This window comes from Hemiscyllium ocellatum, chromosome 1 (assembly GCF_020745735.1).
Source record: "Hemiscyllium ocellatum isolate sHemOce1 chromosome 1, sHemOce1.pat.X.cur, whole genome shotgun sequence".
Taxonomy (NCBI): Eukaryota; Metazoa; Chordata; class Chondrichthyes; order Orectolobiformes; family Hemiscylliidae; genus Hemiscyllium; species Hemiscyllium ocellatum.
In genome coordinates, this window is record NC_083401.1 from 83,860,788 (window position 1) to 83,886,040 (window position 25,253).

The 25,253-nt window shown below is 41.3% G+C and overlaps 1 protein-coding gene across 1 annotated transcript in view; it reads left to right on the plus strand.

Moving 5' to 3' along the window:
- Positions 1 to 25,253, plus strand: part of cwc27 (CWC27 spliceosome associated cyclophilin) — a 268,357-nt gene that overhangs the window by 204,511 nt on the left and 38,593 nt on the right. Inside the window, exon 13 of the mRNA XM_060823753.1 lies at positions 12,816 to 12,919. Within this exon, the coding sequence (XP_060679736.1) occupies positions 12,816 to 12,919 (104 nt within the window). The remainder of the gene's footprint in view (positions 1 to 12,815; positions 12,920 to 25,253) is intronic.

A 25,253-nucleotide genomic window follows, 5' to 3' on the forward strand; every position in this document is an offset into this window, starting at 1 on the left:
TCCAGCATGTCCACTCAACAACTCTCACCTATTTCATCCTTCCAAAGTATTAACACTTCGTGCTCCCTGTGCTTCCTGCTCACTCATTGGTGTCACTCTCTTGCTTGTGCATCATTACTAATTCCTCTTCTATCTATTTTCATCATATTCATAGAGTATAGAGGTTTACAGCAAAGAAAAAGGCCCTTCAGCCTATCGAATCTGCGCCAGTCACAAACTTATTTTCCGGCATTTGGCCCATAGCCTTTTATGCCTTGGCATTGCAAGTATAAATTTAAATACTTCTGAAGTATTACTAGGGTTTTTTCCTCTACTATCCTTATATGTATGCATTCCAGATTCCCACCACACTCTGGTGAAAATCTTTTTCTTCACATCTTTCTAAACCTCCTGTCCCTTAGCTTAAGTCTGTGCCCTCTTATCAGTGCCCTCCACCAAGGGGAAAATTTCCTTCCTGTCTACCCTATCTATGCCCCTCAATTTTATACATCTCACTCATGTCAGTCTCCTTTATTCCAAGGAAAACAGACCCAGTCTATCTCATCTCTCTCCTGAGGTAAGATTCTTCAGCTCAAACATCCTGGTAAATCTCCTCATCACCCTGTCTAGTGCAATCACATCTCTCATACAGTATAGGTTCCAGAATTGCACACAGTACTCTAAGTATGGCTTATCTAACAATTTATACAATTCCAGCGTAACTTCCTTGCTCTTCAACTTTATACTTCGGGTAATAAAGCCAAGTAATTTATATACGTTCTTATGATTATATCTACCTGTCCGCAATTTCAAGGGTCCAGTGGACATGCACACCAGTGTGCCTTCTGAACCTCTGTGCTTCCCAGAGTTCATCATGTATTCCTTGTTTCTCCAGCCCAAGTGCATTACCTTGCACTTATCTAGATTGAACTCCATTTGTTACTGTTCAGCTCATCAAACCTTCGTCATTACTTACCAATCTACCCATTCATGAACTTACTGATCACCTTCATACATCCAAAATTAAATAATTTATACATATACCACAAATAGCAGAGACTCCAACACCCATTCCTGTGGAACCCCACTGGATGCAGACTTCTAGTCACAAAACACTCTGAATTATCACCTGCCTCCTTCCAGTCAGCGGATTCTGGATCCACTTAGCCAAATTTCCTTGGATCCCATGGGCTCTTAACTTCACTATCAACCTTCCATGTAAAACCTTATTAAAAGCCTTGCTGAAGTCTAAGACTATGTCAAATGCAATGCCCTCATCTACACACCTGGTTACCACTTCAAAAAATTGAATAAAGATGGTCAGATGTGACTATATTCAGTTACTCCCTTTGTACAATTGCAGACATAAATGCCTCACTGCAGGCCAAGAGCACCTATACTGGTGGAGCAGGTGGTACGCATAAAGCTCCTCTTGCCGTTTTGAGGAAAAAAAGTTTATATTTGGCCAAAGTAGAATGTGACCACTGGTGAGACATCCATGGATAAGAAATGAGCAAGTTTCATTCTGCTGGGCTGTACTGTTCCCCTATTACCACCTGTGCTGACTCATTCTTAAACTGCATGAGCATTTATCTCTCCTATGCAAGCAATTCCCTCTCTTCTTTTATGCAGACAATAGCTGCTCCCAGCAAACTTCTGCCCTAAAGAGGTTAGCACCAGAAGCCCTCACTTCCACCTCCACCTTTTGAGGAGGAAGCTACTGAACCCTCAGAGGATATGCCAGCAAGCTTTTCTCTTGCACTGTCCACCACCTCAGAGACTTTCACTGACATATCTCCACATCTGCTCAAGAAAGAAGGGCCCTAGGTCTTAACACACAGAGGTTTGTCAGAGACCAGGCTCCTGCTTAGCCCCAGGCAGAAGATGACTCCATGGCATTAATGACTTTGTCAAAATACAAACAGGCACAGGATCATCAGGCAGATTTGACAGAGGCAGACAGTAGACTGAGTGAAGGACAGAAGTTTGTCGACATTATCAGTTCTGTACTGTTTCTAACATACTCCTGTCTGGCTTTCTCTGTAGAGAGGTTGTTGACCACAATGGAAACCCAGGTGCAGCGCACTGTATCTGCCAGAAATGTACATGCACCTGCAATCCATCAGTCCAGCTATGTACTCAGAATCAATAACAAGGCAAGAGGGGTAAAAGGGATGCTGTTCTCTCTCTAATTCCCCTTCCTATCCGGAAAGTGGGCTGGTGCCAGTAGCCACCCATAGGGAGAAGAAACCACAAACTTTCAAAAGCTTTCTTTCAGAACAGTCCAGATGTAACCTGCATCATCCTCCTCCTGCCCTCCATTTGTATTGCCAAAGTTTTTTTAATTCATTTTTGGGATGGGTTACTAGTTGGGCCAGCATTTATATCCATTTCTGGGTGCCATTGAGAAGATGGTGTTAACTGACTTTCTTAAACCACTACAATTCATTTATTGTAGATGGACTCACAATGCCATTAGAGAGGGAGTTTCAAGATTTTTAGCCATCGACAGGAAGAAACCGAGATATGTTTCCCGTTGTGGATGGTGAGTGGCTAGTAGGGGAACTTGCAGGTTACGGTATTCCCATATATCTGCTGCTGTTGTCCTTCTAGGTTCTGGTGAACATAGATTTGGAACGTGTATCATGGTGTATCTACAGTGCACCTTGTGGATCGAAAACATTGCTGCTACTGAGTGTCATTAGTGGAGAGAGTGAACACCTGTGCTTGTGATGCAAATCAACTGCGTTGGTTGTCCCATGATGATGGCAAACTTTTTGAATGTTGTTGGACCTGCAGTCATCTGTGCAACTGGGGAGTATTTCATTGCATTCCTGACTTGTTCTTTGTCAATAATGAGTAGACTTAGGAGAGTCAAGAGCTAAGTTACTCACTGCAAGATTCTGAGCCTTTGACCTGCTCTTGTAGCCACAGTACATTTGTGACTAGCCCAGTTCAGTTTCTGACCAATGGTTACCCCCCAGGATGTTGAAAGTCTGCAGTAGCCCATACTGAGAAGTGTGAGCATGCATTTGGGCTGGTCACCTTAATGAGGCGTGTGCTGTCAGAGCCCAAAAATGCCCCAGGGGCTAATCTTCAAGGCCAACAGGGCTTTGTTCAGTGCAGATTGCTTCGACTCCAGCTGTGTATACTGGGGTTGCAGTTAGATGCAGTAGGAAAGAACAGAAGAAATTAACTTTTATTGAGGGCACATTGATGGAATGGGTGCCACATCATAGTCGACTATCATTCACTTCTATAAATATATGAAGCCAGAAATCACACAACACCAGGTTTTAATCCAGCAGTTTTATTTGGAGTGCTGGTCCTACATCAGGTGAGTAAACCTATTGGACTATAACTAGCGTCGTGTGACTTCTGACTTGGTCTACCCTAGTCCAACACGAGAACCTCCGCTTTAAATATATATGCAGTTGTACATTTAAAACGCCTGCGCCATTATCTTTGTCACTGTTATACCTGGTTAAGTCATATCCTTTGCAGAGTTGAGCAGTCTCTTCAGAGATCCCAAAGATGAAAGAAGTTGCAATGACCAAATGTTGGATATCTTTTACAAAGAAAACTTCCTAGCTGCAAATATCATCATACCTTGACCCCTGATGGTAACTCTTGACACATGGTGGTTGATGACTGTAATCAAGGAGTTGCATTAACGTGGACATCACTGAGGCTAAAAGAAATGTGCAGGGATTGTGCTAAGGTTAGCCCTGTACACATCTTGCACACTTACACCCATCTTGTGAGTAAGAAAAAGGAATCAGTGATGATTCCACATACCTCTCAAGGCAAAGTTTCATTCTATCAAGGGCTGGGATATGAATACTTGTTCATTCTTCTCCATTGTGCAATAGTCTGCTGATAGAAGCTGCACAGAGCACTGCCTCTCAATTTTAATGCTGTTCAGGGCAATTAAGTAATCCATTTACTAAATCCAATTTAGTAAAATATTGAATGATGGAAGAGTGAAAAGGAGAGTCAGGTTTCTTTGCCAAATGCTACCTATTATGAGAGGCTTTACTGCTCAACACTGGGAGATCATGCTAACTGAAACCTTAAAAACTGTACAACATTAATGTAATGTGATGTTAGTGCCTTGTCCCACTGCCTGCTACATGACCTGCAATATGCAGATATGTGAAAATGGCATCAGTGAAGATACCCAACTTATGCACACTTATGGATAAGGAAACATTTATTCAGTAACAGAAGAGCTAAAGAACTGCAAAAAAAAATCAGGTCTATATATAATTTGCTCTTAAGTAGGGGCTGCTTACTATAAAACAGAAAGTTTCACAACTAAAGGAATTCCAAACTCAGCTCAGTCATGCTTTCTTGAATATCACTTCTAGTCAATCTCTTGATCCTCAGAAGATTTTTGTCTATACACAGTTTCCTCTGCATCCAGGGCAACCCCCCCCCGCCATTGTCTTGAATTGTTTGCCACAGTGATACTGAATACTCCTCCTGTGTTATACTGCAAGCCTCTCCCAAAACAATCCAGGAATCAAAACCTCATCAAAGGATCGCATACCTATAGCTGATTTTAGCAACTCCATAGTGTTATTTTCCGGTGTGAACTATGAATGCGCTTCAGAAGTGCCAAGCCCATGTGACTGTTCTAATTTCGCGTCTGATTACATTTGCATAGCAGATGCGACAAGGAGGCTGTAAAATAAAATCAAAGAACTGCAGATGCTATAAATCTGAACTAAAACCAAAAATGATAGAAAAACTCAGCAGGTCTGGCTTTATTGGTAGAGAGAGAAAAACATAGTTAACTTTTTGAGACCAATGACCCAACATTAGAATGCCTGCTGGAGACGATTAGTGTGAACAGTGTAGTGGCTGTGGTTTCTTGAAGCCATAATTTGTAATGTTCGTTTTTAGACAATAAGTGACCTGCCAATGAAGTACAATTTGATGTCAGATGGGTATCATTACAGAATCAGTGAATGCAGGATTAATGCAATTGCCCTCAGCAGAGCCTCAATTTAAATAATTTTATTCCAGTGCCAAAGAAACAAACAATTTATTTTGTCCTCTCTGCATGAGGTGAAAACCATGCAGTTCAAAGGGCAGATTGATTCCAGAGATGAATTTGTCTTACGAGGAGAAATTGAGCAGGTTAGGCCTTAACTCTCTGGAATTTAGAAAAATGGGAGGAGATCTAATTGAGGTATTTAAGATGCTAAAGGGGATTTACAAAGTAGATGTAGAAAGGATGTTTCCTTGTGGGGCAATTGAGAGGAGAGGTCATAGTTTTAGGATAAGGAATAGCAGATTTAAAACAGATTTCACAGAGGGTGGTTCATGTGTGGAATAAACTTCCAGAGGAAGTCATGGATGTGGGTACAATTACAGCGTTTAGAAGACATTTGAATAAATACATGAAAAGAAAATGTTTAGAGGAATATGGGCCAGGAGCAGGTAGTGGGTCTGGTTTAGTTTGGGTTTATGTTCAATATGGACTGGTTGAGCCAAAGGGTCTGTTTCTCAGTTGTGTGACTCTACAAGGAGAAATTATTGCGCTTAGAGGATCATGGATCTGTGGAATGCACTAGCCCAGAGTGTGGCGAATTACGCGACATTGATTAAATTTTAAGAGGAGATTGACCATTCTTAATTAGCAATAGTTTAAAGGGTTATGGAGAATGGACAAGAAGGTGGAGTTGAGGCTGAGATGGGATCAGCCATGATTATATTAACTGGTGAAATGGGCTTGAAAGGTGTTCCTATATATGTTGTTAATGTATTGTATATGTTATTACACAAGTGACTTTATACTTAAGCTGACAAACTTTTGATGTCTTTGTGAGTGACTCGCAGACTCTGCCTAAGATGCAGCATGATACCCCAACGTTCACGTTCCTTTTAGTGTTACTGACTCTGCATTCCTGATGACTTTCAAGTTTTCCCCATTTCCATTTAGTCCATTTATATAACTGTTAATGTACAGATTCCCCCAGAGCCCATGGCTTTGTGAATTGCCATGCTTTGCTGGCCATACAATCTCCTCATCTACAGGCCGGAGTGGTTGTAACATGTGAGAATCTTCCTTCCCAGTATTCCCTGTCCAGTCCTACACTCTGAGATCCCTCCACTCAATCTTGAAAAGCCCCTTTGAATGTATATAATTCTCTTGAGAAAAAGGTTAAAGAAGCTAAATTCCAAGTTTCCTGCTTCCCTGATCATTAATACCCCCCCACCCCCCCACCCCCATTTCTGACTTTGGCTACCTCCTGATTTGTGAGAGTATTCCCAGCATGCACTGCACAGACCTCAAACTGATATCTCCATAGACCCTGACTGACTGACATACCTTTAATCCTCAGACTGATTGCACTTGCATGCAGGATTGTAAGCAATAGAAACTGCCTGTAAATTAGTACTGAATAACACTGGTCTAAAAAAAACATGCAGGCCACAGAGGCTGCAAGTATGTGTAAATTGAAATGAAGGTTAGACTCAACTCTGGGGTAGACAACAATTTAGGAGAAGAAATTCCTCATTGTCTCTACCCAGATTCCACCTCTAACTTCCACAGGAGGATGAAAAGTACAAGGGAGACTTCAGGTACTAAAATTTGACAAATCTCTAGGATTTGGCTACATCACTGGGTTCTAAAATAGGCAATTGCAATGATAGTGCCTATGATTTTCCAAACTTGCCCAGATTCTGGAACAGTCCCAGCAGACTGTTAGTTAGCAAATATGATACTGCTAGTCTGAAAATGGAGACAGAGAAAAAAATTATTTCTTGATCACATGGAGTGAATACAATTAGTTATAAGTGATATCTGTGATGTTGGGCACTTCAGGAAGAAGTCAATATTGATCACTTACATGTCATTTCTGGCTGAAGATTCTTATAAAAGCTTCAACCTTGTGTTTAGCAATGATGATGTGTGTTTCCAAGATGGTTGTATTTTTGGCATCTTTTTATTCAATGAGTTGCTTATTGTCTGCTACCATTCACAACTGGAGATGTTAGTACTGTGAAACTTGGATCTAATCCATTGAATATGGAATCCTTTAGCTCTGCCTATCATATGTTGCTTGGCATGTACTTAGCCCTATGTTGTAGATGGTTGACTTTTTTTTAAGGTATTCCTGGTGTTGCACCTGGCAAGCTCTACTGCACTGTCCTTAATACAGAGTTGATCTCTCTCTAATTTGATTAGATCGAGGGCTATGCCAGGCCATGAATCTTCTTAGTGCTTTGCAAACATTTCCTATAATGAACCCATTTTGAGGCTTGAAAATTTTCACAACCTCTCAGTGAGAACCGAACCAAAGGACACAGCTTAAAAATAAGGTGTAGGTCATTTAGGACAGATGAGGAGAAACTTCTTCACCCAGAGATTGGTTTGTATGTGGAAAGCTCCGCCCCAGAAGGCAGTGGAGGCCCAGTATCTGGATTCGTTTAAGAAAGAGTTGGACAGAGCTCTCAAGGATTGTGGAATCAAGGGTTATGGAAATAAGGTAGGAACAGGATACTGATTGAGGATGATCAGCCATGGTCATAATGAATGGCAGTGTAGACTCGAAGGGCAGAATGGCCTACTCCTGCACCCATTGTCTATTAGTAGTCTATTGACAGTGGAGAACTATGACAACAGGGAGCACAGAACTCTGTGGCAGCCGAAGTTGCCTCAGAGCCTGTGACTGCAGTACTTCAGCTCATAACCCCAATTGCTGATCCATTTCAGAGAGCATTTAAGTGTCAAGCACATCGCTAAAGATCTGGGATAACATTTAGGTCAGACCACGTGAGCATCAGATTTTCCTTCCCCAAAGGCCATTGATGAATCATATGGTTTTCACAAGAATGGACAATAATGTCATGATTGCCATAGACCAGATTTTAATACTAGATATATTAATTTAATTCAAATTTCACCATCTGCCATGGTGAGCATTAGTCTAGATCTCTGGATTTTTCATGCAATAACAGTACCACTACACTACCACCTCCCTTGCATATTTCTGTGATAAAATATCTTTCAACAGTTCCTGTAGCTAAAACTCAGGACTGATGTTTCCATTTGTTTATGTAACAAATAATATTAACATGTCCTCTCAAGCAACGTATTGTCATTGTCAAAACATCCAGAGAATGCTTCATCTGTACATATTCGGTAATGAATAAAGAGGTTAACAGAAAGGTAACAGCCAGACAGTGGTAATAAGCAAATAGACCACTTTTAATAATCACACTCATTTCTAAAAAGATTCAGAGAATTTTCATTTTTGTACGAGACACTATTGGCTAACAAAGTTTCTGAAGGATGGGAAATAAGTATTCTATTTGAGGACAACCTTTTCAAGATCTTAGCAGGACTTATACACTTAATGGTAAGGTCCTAGGGAGTGTTGCTGAACAAAGAGACCTTGGAGTGCAGGTTCATAACTCCTTGGAAGTGGAGTCGCAGGTCGATAGGATAGTGAAGAAGGTATTTGGTATGCTTTCCTTTATTGGTCAGAGTATTGAGTACAGGAGTTGGGAGGTCATGTTGCAGCTGTACAGGATATGGTTTGGTTAGGCCACTGTTAGAATATTGCATGCACTTGAAAGGGTTGTGAAACTTGAAAGGATTCAGAAAAGATTTGCAAGGATGTTGTCAGGGTTGGAGGAATTGACCTGTAGGGAGAGGTGGAATAGGCTGGGGCTATTTTCCCTGGAGCATCAGAGGCTGAGGGGTGACCTTATAGAGGTTTATAAAATCATGAGGGGCATGGATAGGATAAATAGATAAGGTCATTTCCAGAACTAGAGAACATAGGTTTAGGGTGAGAGGGGAAAGATATAAAAGAGACCTCAGGGCAACTTTTCACGTGGAGAGTGGTGTGTTTGTGGAATGAGCTGCCAGGAAGTGGTGGAGGCTAGTACAATTGCAACATTTAAAAGGCATTTGGATGGGTATGTGAACAGGAGGTTTGGAAGTACATGGGTCGGGAGCTGGCAGATGGGACTAGATTGGGTTGGGATAACTGGTTGGCATGGACGGGTTGGACCAAAGGGTCTGTTTCCATGCTGTACATCTCTATGACTCTATTTATCCTTTTGTCAGAGTATTTTAGGGCCAAAAGATGGTGCTATTTTCTGGTTCTGTAGATTGTGAAGGAGCAAAGATGGCCTTTATTGAATGATATGCTCTTCCTGTCAGATGTGGGAGTTTCCATGTTACTGATGATTATATCTGCAGTAAGTGCATTTGATTGCAAAACCTATCGGATCACATGGATCGGTTTGAGCGACAGTTAGTAGCAATGAGGAATTTACAAGAGCCTAGGGAATGTGATGGATGGCACTAAGGAAGGGAAAAAACTGCAGATACAGTCAGGTAGACGGGTGAAGTCCAGGAAAGGTTGGAGGGATAGGTGGGTACTGCCACAGTCTTCTGTGGCTAACCCCATTTTAAACAAGTATACTATTTTGGAAAATGGAGGGGGTGATGGATTCTAAGGGGAATGTAGCATGAACAGAGCTGAAAATGTGTTGCTGGAAAAGCGCAGCAGGTCAGGCAGCATCCAATGAAGAAGGGCTCATGCCCGAAACGTCAATTCTCCTGCTCCTTGGATGCTGCCTGACCTGCTGCACTTTTCCAGCAACACACTTTCAGCTCTGATCTCCAGCATCTGCAGTCCTCACTTTCTCCTATGTGGCATGAACAACTAAGTTTCTAGTATCAAGACAGACTGTAATGCAATGATGGGTACATCGGGATCCAAGCAATCGATTGTGTTAGGGGGCTCTCTAGTCAGAGGCAGGCATTTCTGCAGCCAGCAACGAAAAATCAGAATGGTGTGTTGCCTTCCTGGTGCCAGGATCAAGGCTGCCTCAGAAAGGGTGTGCAATGTTCTCAAAGGGGAGAGGGACTTGGTAGTTTTATGTTCCAGGATACAAATGCTACAAGAAGGACTGAAAGGGAGGCAAGAGAGGTGGGGGAGTGGCATTTTTTGATAAGGGATAGTATTACTGCTGTATTTGGAGATGATATTCCTGGGAATACATCTAGGGAAATTATTTGGGTGAAACTGAGAAATGAGAAAAGGATGATTACCTTATTGGGATTGCATTATAGACTGCCTAATAGTCAGTGGGAAATTGAGAAGCAAATTTGTAAGGTGATTTCAGTTATCTGTAAAAAAAAAGGGTGATTACAATAGGGAGTTTTAACTTTCCAAACATAGACTGGGACTACTGTAGTGTGAAGGGTTCAGGTGGAGAGGAATTTGTTAAGTGTATGTAAGAAAACTTTCTGATTCAGTACTATATGTGGATGTTCCTGCTAAAGAAGGTGCAAAACTTGACCTACTCTTGGGAAATAAGACAGAGCAGGTGACTGAGGTGTCAGTGGGAGAACATTTTTGGACCTGCAACCATAATTCTATTAGTTTTAAAATAGTAATGGAAAAGGATAGACCAAATCTAAAAGTTGAAGTTCTGAATTGGAGGAAGGCTAATTTTGACGGTATTAGGCAAGAATTTAAAAAGCTGATTGGGGGAAGATGTTTGCAGGTAAAGAAATGGCGGCTAGAGAAATTGAGATTCTGGATAAGAAAAAGAAGGAAGCATATGTCAGGTATTGACAGGAGAGATCAAGTGAACCCTTAGAAGAGGAGGGCAAAAATGGGGCATAAGATAGTGTTGGCAAATAGGGTTAAGGAAAATCCAAAGGTTTTTTATAAATACATTAAGGACAAAAGGATTACCAGGGAGAGAATAGGGCCCCTCAAAGATCAGCAAGGCAGCCTATCAGATGGCAGGGGGCTTACTAAATGAGTACTTTACATCAATGTTTATTGTGGAGAAAGACATGGAAGATACAGAACGTGGGGAAATGGATGGTGACATTTTGAACAATGTACAAATTACAGAGGTGGTGATGCTGGATGTCTTGAAATGCATAAAAGTGGCTAAATCCCCAGGACCTGATCAGGTGTACTCCTGAACTCTGTGGAAAGCTGGGAAGTGTTTGCTGGGTCCTTTGCTGAGACAGTTGTATCATCGATAGTCATAGGTGTGGTGTTAGAAAACTGGAGGTTGGCTAACATGGTGCCAGTATTTAAGAAAGGTGGTAAGGAAAAGCCAGGGAACAATGGACCAGTGAGCCTGGCATCATTGGTGGGCAAGTTGTTGGAGGGATCCTGAGGGACAGGATTTACATGTATTTGGAAAGGCAAAGACTGATTAGGGATAGTCAGCTTGGCTTTGTGCATGGGAAATCATGTCTCATGAACTTGATTGAATATTTTGAAGAAGTAATAAAGAGGATTGATGAGAGCAGAGGGGTGGACGTGATCTATATGGACTTCAGTAAGGCATTTGAAAAGGTTCCTCATGGGAGACTAGTTAGCAAGGTTCGATCTCATGGAATACAGGGAGAACTAGCCATTTGGATACAGAACTGGCTTGAAAGTAGAAGACAGAGAGTGGTAGTGAAGGATTGCTTTTCCGACTGAAGGCCTGTGACCAGCAGTGCGCCACGAGGATCAGTGCTGGGTCCACTACTTTTCGTCATTTATATAAATGATTCAGATGTGACCATAGGAGGTATAGTCAGTAAATTTGCAGATGACATCAAAATTGGAGGCATAGTTGGCAGCGAAGAAGGTTACCTCAGACTACAATGGGATCTTGTTCAGACGGGCAAATGGGCTGAGGATTGGCAGATGGAGTTTAGTTTAGATAAACATGAGATAAACATTTGGAAAAGCAAATCAGAGTAGGACTTACACACTTAATGGTAAGGTCCAAGAGAGTGTTGTTGAACAAAGAGACCTTGGAGTATAGGTACATAATCCCTTGAAAATAGAGTTGCAGGTAGATAGGATAGTGAAGAAGGGATTTGGTATGCTTTCCTTTCTTGGTCAGAGCATTGTGTTGGGAGGTCATGTTGTGGCTGTACAGGATGTTGGTTAGGCCACTGTTGGAATATGCGTGCAGTTCTGGTCTCCTTTCTATTGAAAGGATGTTGTGAAACTTGAAAGGGTCTAGAAAAGATGTACAAGGATGTTTCCAAGGTTGAAGGATTTGAACTGTCGGCAGAGTCTGAATAGACTGGGGCTTTTTTCCCTGGAGCTTTGAAAGCGGAGGGATGACCTCATAGAGGTTTATAAAATCATAAGGGGTATGGATAGGATAAACAGATAAGGCAGAAGTGGGTACTGCAGATGCTGGACATTAGAGTCAAGATTCGAGTGGTGCTGGAGTCAGGCAGCATCCGAGGAGCAGAAAAATTGACGTTTTGGAGAAAAGCCCTTTATCCTGATGAAGGGCTTTTGCTTGAAAAGTCGATTTTTCTGCTAAACAGACAAGGTTTTTTCCCTGGGGTGGAGGAGTCCAAACCTAGAGGACATAGGTTCACGGTGAAAGGGGCAAGATATAAAAGGGACCTAAGGGACAACTTTTTCACGCAGTGTTTGTGGAATGAGCTGCCAGAGGAAGTGGTGGAAGCTGGTACAATTACAACATTTAAAAGGTGCCTGGATGGGTGTATGAATAGGAAGGGTTTAGAGAGATATGGCCAGATGCTGAAAAATCGACTTGGTTGGGTTGGGATATCTGGTTGGCATGGATGGGTTGGTACTAAGGGTCTGTTTCCATGCTGTACATCTCTATGACTCTAAGACAAAGAAGCCGCAAACATTGAACAGCATTGGGATGACATCGAATGTAAACAGGTAGCTTGCAAGAAATACCTATTTTGTACAGAATGTCTTAAATTATCAAAGTATATTATATCTCTGATCCAAGTTCTGAAGACAGTCTCAATTTCTTGTTAACTATTTATGAATGGTTTCTGTTGACAGACTTTGGCATTACTTGATCGATTCAAATTAAAGCTGACAAAGGCCATCTCGGAAACTCCAGAGGTGGAACCAGTTCAACCAGAAGGGGAAGATGATCAAGGCTGGTGAGTGCAATTATCAATATGTTTATATTCAATTTACTCATTTACAAATTAGCCTGTGATTTTGAATTTTAAGTTCAAGGTAACTATTGATAATCCATCTTTAAATAAAAATTAAATTATTAAGTGTTTGGCACAATATCTTTGAAAATTGTACCTTAAGACAAAAACAATAAGTGTCCCAGAAATTCATTATTATCTATTTGTTAGAAGTTTTGGGCCCATTTTATGCAATCAGTCGAGAATAATACTGAACCTGGTGTTAACAAACATTTTACCCAATACTCTGGATTTTCCAGCTGCTGTAAAAATCTCTTTAATAAATAGAAGACTACCCAGACAGTTAGGGAAGGAGCTTAAAAATGTGTTGCTGGAAAAGCGCAGCAGGTCAGGCAGCATCAAAGGAACAGGAGAATCGACGTTTCGGGCATAAGCCCTTCTTCAGGAATGAGGAGGGTGTGCCAAGCAGGCTAAGATAAAAGGTAGGGAGGAGGGACTTGGGGGAGGGATGCTGGGAATACGATAGGTGGAAGAAGGTTAAGGTGAGGGTGATAGGCCGGAAAGGGGGTGGGGCGGAGAGGTCAGGAAGAAGATTGCAGGTCAAGAAGGTGGTGCTGAGTTGAGGGTTGGGACTGAGAAAAGGTGGAGGGAGGGGAAATGAGAAAGCTGGAGAAATCTGCATTCATCCCTTGTGGTTGGAGGGTTCACTTTCTCCTAGTTAGGGAAGGAGGGCTAATTAAGTGCCCACCCTGAGTAAATTCATTACTGTCTTTCACTCTGATCTGGTAACCACTAATTTCTGCAAACAACTAATTTAGCCATTCCTCCTTAGATCTGACTGAACTACATAAAACACGGCACGGGCGGCACGGTGGCACAGTGGTTAGCACTGCTGCCTCACAGCGCCTGAGACCTGGGTTCAATTCCCGACTCAGGCGACAGACTGTGTGGAGTTTACACGTTCTCCCAGTGTCTGCGTGGGTTTCCTCCGGGTGCTCCGGTTTCCTCCCACAGTCCAAAGATGTGCGGGTCAGGTGAATTGGCCATGCTAAATTGCCCGTAGTGTTAGGTAAAGGGGTAAATGTAGGGGTATGGGTGGGTTGCGGGTCGGTGTGGACTTGTTGGGCCGAAGGGCCTGTTTCCACACTGTAAGTAATCTAAACTAACAATTTCAGCTCTTGTCTGAAAAATTAGTTTAGTATTACAAGATCATCCTAATCCTGAAATTGTTTTTTTTTTTGGCTAACCGTCCTATACTTCTGTATGCTGCCACCAAACTCATTGTGTCCGTTAGAATCACTTCCCGTTCTACTCACATGAAATTGAACCAACCTGTGCTTCCCTTTCTGGCCCCATATTAGCTGATATATTTAATGATTCTCTTTCTGTCTTCAAGTACCTCTCTCCTTTAAATCTGCAATAATTACCCTCTCCTCAGGAAAAAAAAACCCTTGACCTGTCCTTGCAAGCCATTTACCATCTCCCATTTCCAACTTCACTTTTCTCTCCAGAATCTTTGATCGTGCTATCACTTCACAATTTCATGCCCACCTTTTGAACTCAATGTTTTGAATCCATCCAATTAACTTTTCACCCCTTCCACTGTACCAAGGTGATGCTTATCAAAGTCACAAATAATAACCTGTGTGAATATGGCAAAGATAAATTATACAATACAAAAACTGAAAGAACTTTGGATACTGTAAATAAAAACAGAAGTTGCTGGAAAAGCTCAGTAGGTCTGGTAGCATCTGTGCAGAGAAATCAGTGTTTCTGGTTGGATGACCCTTTCTCAGAACATGCACAAGTCAGCACAGGAATTCTGAAGTTGTGGTATGTCAGTGCGTTTAGTGCTGTTTCACATATTGTATTGTGGCTCAACATCTCCACAACCTAATACTGGCAGTCAGTCAAATTAGCAAGATTTCTAATTTTTCTGATTCTACATTGTCATTATTGTTTTTTAGTGCAATAAAATCTGTTGAATAACAGAACTGAGTTTAAAAAAATTACAATTATAATCATGGATAGTGTGAAATGGTTAATTGGTATATGTGTTAAACCAGGTTTTTTTTAACAAAAGTATTTTGTTTTTACCTTCACTCCATGCATCTGCCCCAAGGTGTAGGTGGAGTCAGTGGATCGAAGGTTGACTTGTGTGATGGTCTGGGCTATATTCACAGTTTCCTGCAGTTTCTTAGGTTTCTAGGCAGAGCAGCTGCATTATCAAACCATGGTGCATCTGTAAATGTTGTAGGGTCCTTATGGATATTCCAAATTTCCGTAGCCTTCTGAGGAAGAAGAAATGTTGTTGTTTTTCTTGGCTGTTGCATTAACGTGGGTAGTCCAGGTCTTTTTGTTTGTGAGCATCGCTCCTGGGACCTTGACGCTGTCTACCATCTCCACCTCCACTCCATTGATAAGGAAGTGTGCTCCTTCTTGCTTCTTGAAGTTGATGCTCAGTTCTTAACAAAAATAGAAGTTGCTGGAAAAGCTCAGCAGGTCTGGCAGAATCTGTGAAGAGAAGTCAAGCTTAACATTTTAGGTCTGGTGACCCTTCCTCAGAACTGATGGTAGCTAGGAAAACGTTGGTTTATGTGCAGAAAATAGGGTGGGGGCAATGGGTAGGGAGAGAGTGCAAAGAGAGAAGAACAGTTAGATAGACAAAGGAGGTGATAATGATCTAGGAGGGTGAATAGCTGCTAATGGAGACTGTTAGTGGCTAACAGTAAGTAGTGTATAATGGAAGACTATATGATAACAAGGCCTGGTGTGTGTAGTAGGGGGCTCAGACATGGGGAAGTTCAGGCCCTAAAATTATTGGACTTGATATTGAGTCTGGAGGGCTGCAGAGTCTCCAAGCGGAAAATGAGGTGTTGTTCTTCCAGCTTGTACTGAGCTTTGCTGGAGCACTGCAGCAAGCCTGAGACAGAGATGTTGGCCAAGGAACACGGTGGTATGTTAAAGTGGCAGGTAACTGGAAGCTCAGAGTCATTTTTTTTGTGGGCAAAATGGAGATGTCCTTCGAAGCAGTCACCCAATCTATGCTTCTTTTCCCCAGTGTGGAGGAGACTACACTGTGAGCAACGAATCCATTACACTAGATTATGAGAAGTGCAGGTAAAGTGCTGCTTCACCTGGAAGGTATGTTTGGGCCCTTGAATACTGAGGAAGGAGGTGGTAAATGGGCAGGTGTTACACCTTCGGCGGTTGCAGTCGAAGGTGCTGTGGGGGTGGGGTATTGGGAGTGAAGAAAGATTGGACCGTGATGACCCAGAGGGGATGGTCCTTGCGAAAGGCAGACAAGGGAGGGGAGGGGAATATTTGTCTGGTGGTGACATCTTGCTGGAATTGGTGGGAATGGTGGTTAATGATCTTCTGGATGTGGATGCCAGTGGGATGGTAGGTAAGCACAAAGAGAACCCGATCATTGTTGTGGGAGAGAAGGAGGTGAGGGAATAAGTGTGGGAGATAAGTCCGACCGTGTTGAGGGCCCTGCCAAAAATAGTGTTGAGTAATTCTCAGTTGAAGAAGAAGGTGGACATTTCGGAGGATCTTTAGTTTTAGTCAGCTCTTTAGTTTTGTTGAGATCAAGGGACAGATTGTTATCTTTGCACCCCAATACCTGGCATTCTGTCACTTTCCTATGTCATGTCTCATCATTGTTTGATATCCGACCTACGTCAGTGGTGTCATTAATGAACCTGTAGACTTAGACTTAGACTTACAGTGTGGAAACGGGCCCTTCGGCCCAACAAGTCCACACCGACCCGCCGAAGCGCAACCCACCCATACCCTTACATTTACCCCTTACCTAACACTACGAGCAATTTAGCATGGCCAATTCACCTGACCCGCACATCTTTGTGACTGTGGGAGGAAACCGGAGCACCCGGAGGAAACCCACGCAAACACGGGGAGAAAGTGCAAACTCCACACAGTCAGTCGCCTGAGTCGGGAATTGAACCCGGGTCTCTGGTGCTGTGAGGCAGCAGTGCTAACCACTGTGCCACCGTGCCGCCCTGTAGTTGGAGTTCAGATGAAACTAGGCCACACAATCATGAGTGTACAGGGAGGAAAGTAGGGCGCTGAGTACACATCCTGATGGGGCCCCGGTGTTGAAGGTTGTCATGGAGGAGGTGCTGTTGCCTATCTTCACTGATTGTGGTCTATCGGTCAGGGAATCGAGAATCCAGTTACTGAGTGCCAAACAGAGGCGTAGAGCTTGGATTTTGGAGATTAGTTTGGTTGGGTTTATAGTGTTGAAGGCAGAGCTGTAGTCAATAAGTAGAAACCTGGCATAGATATCCTTGTTATCCAAATGTTCCAAGGATGAATGTAGGGCTAGAGAAATGACATCTGCTGTTGCGCCAGTAGGCAAATTACAAAGGATCAAGGCAGACCGGGAGGCTAGGTGTGAGCCATGACTAAGCTCTCTAAGCACTTCATAATTATGGAGGTCAGAGCCACTGGACGGTACTCATTGAGCCACGTTGCACGCAGTTTGTTTGTTATTGGGATGATGGTGTTCTTCTTGAAGCAGGTGGGCTTCAGATTATAGCAAGGAGAGGTTAAATATGTCAGTGAATACTCCAGCCAGCTGGTCCACACAGGATCTAAGCGTAGGGTTAGGTCAGTCGCTTTCCACTGGTTCACTCTCAAGGAAGGCTGATCTGACATCTGCAGTGATGACTGAAGGGAAAGGCGTGTCCGGGTGGGTGACACTATGTCATGTAGGCCTTGCTACAGATGACGGATGGCTGTGTGATTAGTTTAGGTTCCTAACTTAGTGCGTTATTGCCTCTTGGTATCTCTAATGGCCTTGCGAAGGTCGTATCTGGATCTCTGTAAAGGTCCGGGTCGAATGACTTGAATGCTGCATTCTTGGTCTTTGGTAAGCAAGGGATTTGCCGGTTCATTTATGGTTTCCGTTTGGGGAACATACGAATTGCCTCCTTTTGCACACACTTACAAATGAAGTCCTTGACGGTACTGGCATACTCATCTATGCTGACCGCTGAATTAAATATGGTCCAGTCCACTATTCCACGTAGTCCCGCAGAAGCTCTCAGTTGCCTCAGACTAACGCTGTATAACTTTCTATACTGGGTCTTCACATTTCAATCCTGCTTGTAAGCTGGGAGGAGGAACGTAGCGTTATGATCTGAATTTCCAAGCTACAGACAGGGTGTGGAGCAGTAGGCATCTTTGGTTGTGTGACAATGGTCAAGGATGTTCGGCCGCCTGGTGAGACAGGATAAGTGTTGATGGTATTTTGGTAGCACCATCTTGAGTTGGCCTGGGTGAAGTCACCAGCTATGTTAAGGCCTCAGGGTATTCAATCTCAAGTGCTTTTTGGCAGTGTAAATTTCATCTAAAATATTCACCATAGTGGACTGAGGATTCACAGCAGTATCATTCTCAGTGATGGTGAAGCCCTGCACATAAGTGCAAGAGTTGAGCTGAAATGTTTCAACCGAAACAGATTGGCTGATCTATTTCATCCTCTCCTGGGCTCATCACTATCACAGAGGCGAATATGCAGCTAATTCAGTTTTGTTCACAAGCTGTAAAGAAAAGGCTGAGTGAATTGAAAACAGCAGAGTCTGTGGCCCCTGTAAACATTACTAATATAGCACTGAAGACTTACGATCCTGAACTCACCACACTTCTAACCAAGCAGTTCTCGTCCAGCTACAAAGCTGATATGTATTATTGAAGTGAAACTACCTTAAACTACTTTTTGTCCAAAAATAGCAAATCCAATCCAAAATTGGCTAATCAATGTACTCTTTTTTTCTTCACTGAAATAATGAAGGGTGTGGTCATTAGTGATCAATAAACTGCTCAGTGATGCTCTGTTTGTGTCTGCCAGGACCACTGGTCTCCAATCCTCTTAACAGAGTTGGTTTAAACATGGAAAAAAATAGCTAAATTTCAAAGATAAGATCAGAGTGATTGGTCTTGATATCAATGTAACGTTTGGCTGAGAGTGACAAAGAACCTGAGTAAAGTGAAGTCAGTGGAAATCAAGAAGAGAGATGTTCACTGCATGGATTCATACTTATTGCAAAGAAAGGTGTTTGCAATTGTTATAAACAATAGTATCAGCACCAGAACATTGATCAAGGAACAATTGTCCTAGACTCAACTGTCTTCAACTCCTTCACTCCTCCTTTGATCAGAAGGACATAAATGAGGATGGTTGCTGAATGTTGCAGCATTCAATTCAATTCACAACTCTTCAGACAATGAAGCAGACCATGAAGAAGGCATTTTGTACTCTTGCCTTCATTGCTCAGACCTTTTGAGAATATGAGTTGGCATGTCATTTTGAGGTTGTGCAGGATGATGCTGAGGTCTCTTCTGGAGTACTGTGTGCAGTTCTGATCATCCTGTTGTAGGAAAGACATTATTACATGAAAGAGGTTTATTGGGATGTTACTGGAAATTAAGAGGTTGAGTTATACAAATAGGCTGGGTGGATTGAGACCTTTTCTCTGGAGCCTAGGAGGTTGAATGGTGACCTTTATAGAGGTTTAGTAGATCATGAGGAGCATAGATAAGGTGAATAGCAAGAGTCTTTTCCTTACGTGAGGAATTTCGAAACTAAGGGACATATTTTTAAGGTGAGAGGAAAAAGATTTAAAAAGGACATACAGGCAACATTTTTACATAGGATGGTTCGTATTTGGAATGACCTGCCAGAGGAAATGATTGATGCAAGTAAGTTACAACATTTAAGAGGCATTTGGATAACTACCTGAATAGAAAAGATTTGGATAGATATGGGACGAATGCAGGCAAATGAGACCAGTTTAGTTTGGGAACATGATTGGCATGGGTTAGTTGGGCCGAAGGTTCTGTTTCCATGTGGTATGACTCTGACTGCATTCAGCAAAACTTGGATAACATTCAGATTTAGGTTGATAAGTAATTAGTAACATTCAAATCACAAAATACCAAACCACTTCCACCCTCAAAAAGTCTAATTACCTCCTCTTTATGTACAACAGCAGCACCATCTGTGAAACCCTCTCCTGTCAACATCTTGGTTACCACTGACCAGATGCTTAACTTGACAAGGTTAAGTGTTCTACGTCAATGACACATCTCTGATTTTCAAAGCCTGTCCGCCATCAACAAGCCACAAGTCAGGTCAGATGTTTGATAAAATTTGACTTGATGACTATAGCTATAGCAACACCCAGAAAGTCAAAAGCACTCCAGACAAATCAGCCCACTTAATGGGCACCTCTATATACCAACTAAATAATCTTCTCTGCGCTACCATGATGCTGCAGCTACTGTGTTTACTATCTACCAGGCATTGCAAAAAGTAACCAAGGCTGCTTCAATGGCAACTTTCAAAGAGGATTAAAACACCCAACATCTAGAAGAACAAGTGAAGCAGACACATGGAACTTTATTCACAAGTTCCCCGCAAAGCGCACACCATTTTGGCTTTGAATGAACCCATGTTACATTATAAAAATCCTGGAATTCTTTTCATAACAGCAATGTAACTGTACCTATACCACAAGGATTGCAGCAGTTCAAGAAGATGATAGTACCACTGTAATGGTCAATCACTAGACTGTTAGTCCAGAGACCCAGGTAATGTTTTGGGGACCTGGATTCAAATCCCGCTGCAGCAGATGGTGAAATTTGAATTTTAAAGAAATCTGGAATTAAGACTCTAATGATGACCATGACATCAATTGTCAATTGTTGGAAAACTCATCTGGTTCACTAATGTCGTTTTTCTGATCTGGCCTACATGTGACTCCAGACATGCAGCAATGTGGTTGACTGTTAACTGCCCTCTGAACAATTAGGGATAGGCAATAAAGGTCAGCGACACCATGGCCAATGAATGAATAAAAAAAGCTTTCTCGAGATCTATTGTTCTATGAGTCAGCGATGCTCGCAACTGTCAAACAAATAAAAGTTGCATAAAAAATTTGAGAATGGTACAAAGGTTGAGAGTTTCAGTGATGTGTGTAGATGAAAAAAAAACTGGATTACTTTTCGCTAAATCAGTTGAGCAAGATTTCATAAAGGTGTTCAAAAGTTGAAAGAGGTTTGATAGAGTGGTGAAGAAGAAACTGTTTTCACTGGCCAAGGCATGGTAGCTAGTACAAGGATTTCAGGTCATTGTTAAAAGCAACAGAGTGAGATGAGAAATGCGTTTTTGTTATGAATTAGGATCTGGAAAGCACCATCTGGAAGATTGGAGGAAGCATGTTTAAATCTAGACTTCAAAAGGGTGTATCTCTACTCTATTTGATCAGTTAATGCTGTAAATTGTTTGCTCCATTTCACGTAAATGACTACTGAAATTGCTAAAAATCACAATTCCTGATAAAGGGCTTTTGCCCGAAACATCGATTTTCCTGCTCTTCGGATACTGCCTGTCCTGCTGTGCTTTTCCAGCACCATTCCGATTTCCAGCATCTGCAGTCCTCACTTTTGCATAGCACCAGGTTTTGTCCAACAGGTTTAATTGGAAGCACTAGCTTTCTGAGCGCTGCTCCTTCATCAGGTGATTGGAGCAACACTCCGAAAGCTAGTGCTTCCAATTAAACCTGTTGGAATATAACCTGGTGTTGTGATTTTTAACTTTGAATACCCCAGTCTAACACCGGCATCTCCAAATTATTACTAAATTGTAATAAAATAAACACATCTATTACTGCTGTTTTGTGTGCATCTGAATGGTGAGAAATCTAAAACGAAATTGCTTTTGCTTTTGTTACGATGTAGACTGGGACAGAGTAAGGTATTCAGATTTCCAGTGTACTTCTGGCTTGAAATTTAAATGATTAAGCATCAGATTGTGCATTCTATGTTCGAACCAGCAGGAAGCAATCTTGTCCTGTTAACTAGAACTGTATTGTTATCTTAATGTAAATACATGTTTTGGACTCAGCATATAGTTAACAAGGACTTCTCGCACCAGAAGTTTCTATCAAGTCGCAATTGTGTTAGCACATGAATATGCGATTAATGCTCGGAATTTGTTCTTCATTACCTCTTGCAAATCTCGCTTTCCCTTCCACTCCCTAGCTCCACTGAAAAGTATATACTGTGTCATGAGCATCAATTATGTTTTCTGGAGCAAGTATAATTTCAGAAAGGTTAACAGTTGGAACTTAATTGGCATCTAATGCACACAGATCTAGTTTTGTATATTTTAACATCATTATTATATCTTATAGTTATGTTACACTGATGTTTGCACTGATGTTTATGGAAGTCCACTGGATATTTTGATTTTTTAATGTGTTCTCAGTGTAAATAATAAGTAGCAATGAGTAGCCAGATTGAGACTGAAGTCCAGACAAACAGCTGTGTAGTCTGCCATACGTTTACATAGTGAATAATTTTGTCTGCTCTGACTATGCTTATACTGATTATTATATAGATTTTAGCATCAGATTTAGGTGCAAAAGTTTGGTTTCCCTGTAAAGTAACAAAGTGCATGGTGGAGATCTTTATTATTTTGTTTAGTGCTTTCCTTTTGCTTCTACATTTTGATATTATTTACATTTTGTTGCTTGTGCTATAAATGAAAATGAATTAGCTATCCTGTAATCACTCAATGCCAACTCCAATTCATATTGGTTAATAATTTGAATTTTTATAATACAGTATCAGAAATAAAACTGTAGGTTTTCTTCAATATTGGTCAAAGTTTTAATACCTATTTACTCCTTTGTCTTCAAAAGTACTGCAAGTTTCTGGTGACATTACTTAAATTTTGAAATGTTTGTTTCAGTTTTCATTTAATGTCAGTCTGACATGTAATTTGGTTAGACATAAGGGAGCCAAGAAATTCACTGGAACTAGTGGCTTCTTCTGCATGGTCTTTTTACAATTAACTCATTCCCCCAGGAAACACTATTCTTCAACACCAAAAATCAGTTACTTTTTTTTTGACCTTTGATCTTTCTCAGCATTGCACGAATACCTTGGAAATTATACATGGGGAGGTGTCCTCATTGTGAACTTGAACTTGAGGATATATCTCCCAAGAACTTCAATAGAGGAGGTCCAGAGACTGTGGACATATGGCATAAGTACATTTTATGCATTTTTTTCCCATATCTCTTGTGTCAATGTTATCACTGACACCAGGAGAGCTCTGTACCATTTCATTCCTTTATATTCATAAATACTGAATGGTAGTCATTGCTGCCAACGTTGTTCGTGGACTTAAACTGCAATAGGAAAGTAGTTGAATATAAATTAAATGTTATTGTTGGTTACTACACTGATGCTTGCCCAGTTTGCCAGCTATGCCTTTCAAGATTTGGCTCACCCAGAATGCATTCTATATTGTTCCTTTGGTGCTTCCTTCAAGTGATATTTTATTTGGAAGAGTCTGGATTCTCCAATTGAGGAATGTATAATTGGTATGCTGGGGGTATTCCTAGCTCTAAAGTTACATGAACTAATGGAGTTCAGTGTCACTTGCAAAATTTCAGAAGCTAATGTCATTCAACTGTAAAATGATATGATCCTTCCTCCAATGGTTCTACAGTACTGATAATGAAGTGGATTGGAATGCTGTCTGGTATATTTGACTGTGTGAGGACTGTTGTGTTAGTTCATAGGTTGTACATCAGACAGGCAATGTATCTTTAAGACAGACAATATCGCAACTTGTGCTGGTCCAATATAAAAGTACCCAAATTGCCTCCAGTCAGGCTGTCAGTATAATGAGTCAGTGTAGGGTGTTCAGTCAGTTACAGATATGTAATGTACAGTAAATTCAGTGAGCACAATACTCAGAGTAGGTATGGCAGTGATATTATCATAGCATAAGCAGTTATCATTATCAAACTTCAAGATATCTGTCCTGACAAGAACCTGATTCTTTGAGCTATATGTTACATATGCTAACACAAAAGGACTGTTCTCAGACTATATCATGTTGTCAGTGGTGTTTCATGATAGCACATCATGATGTCAACAAGTGGACAATAAAAGCTAATGATAGCATTGTGGCAGCAGCAGTGATAGTTGGAAGAGTTATTTTACAAATGATTATTTCTCACCATCCACCTGATTTCAGACGGAAGCTACAACTATAAATGAGAGTAATATGCTGCAATTTGTACTGAAGCAAGAAAATTTCTGAATACTATCGCTCTTTTTCCAGCAAAGAAAAGCCATAGATGATCTAATTTAAAAGTTTAAAGAAGCTATACGATAGTTTCAATCGAAGAAAGTAATCCAAAATGAAAAAACAAATGCAGAGAAAACCATTCCCTTGTACTTAAAAAGCTGTTTCTTGAGCTCAGTTGTTGGTCGATTACACCATGTTGCATTTCAGGAGTGGCATTAAAACAAAAAAAGCATGCCTAACTTCACCACCCTTTTTGCACAAATGACAGGTGCAAATCTACTTTTAAAGCAGCAACAAGAATGAAACAAAGGAGAGAAACACCGCAAAATAAAAATGACTGGAAAAGAAAGTATACTCTAATACAGATTTGTACACTGGCACTATAAAGCATTCAGTAAGATAAAAGTGAATATCTCTGCAAGGATTGAAACTCCATTAGCATTTGTCAGGACTTCAGTGGATTAGGGTTAAGATTCAGTCTTTGCATCATGGATCAGCAAGTAAAGACCATCAAATTCCTTACTGTTTTGGGAAATAAAGGATCAAGAAAAGTCTAATCTTCCATTATTTTAATGACATTAAAGATCCTGACATAATTTTTCAAATTTTAGAAGATAATTTTCAAATTTGTGTCAGCTTCAAGTTGCAGAAACTTGATTTAGTGTCATACCGTAAAGGTACATGAACAATCACCAAATTCATACACAGGAGACCGGGTAAAGGTACGGAATGTGATTTCACCAAAGCTAAAGGCTATGGAACTAATCATTCGCTTGACACCATTAAATCCTTCAAATAGGCATCTGTAGACAAACCCAAAGAATATACCACTGACACTGCTAATCGCCAAATATCAGACGAATACCATTTGCAAGTTCGCTGATGACACCATCATAGTCGGTCAAATCTCAGATGGCGATGAAACAGACTACAGATGGGAGGTGGGTAAACCTGGTAAAATGGTACACTGAGAACAAACTAGCTCTCAATGCCAGCAAAACCAAAGAACTCATTATTGACGTTCGGCAGGATGGTACTCATGTCCCCCCAACTCTCACTCATTAACAGCATAGGGATGGACCGTGTGGAGAGTGTCAAGCTGCTGGGAGTGGTCATCCATAATAAGCTTTCTTGGACTCTTCATGTGGACGCACTGGTTACAAAGGCCCAACAATGTCTCTATACTTTCTCAGGCAGCTGAGG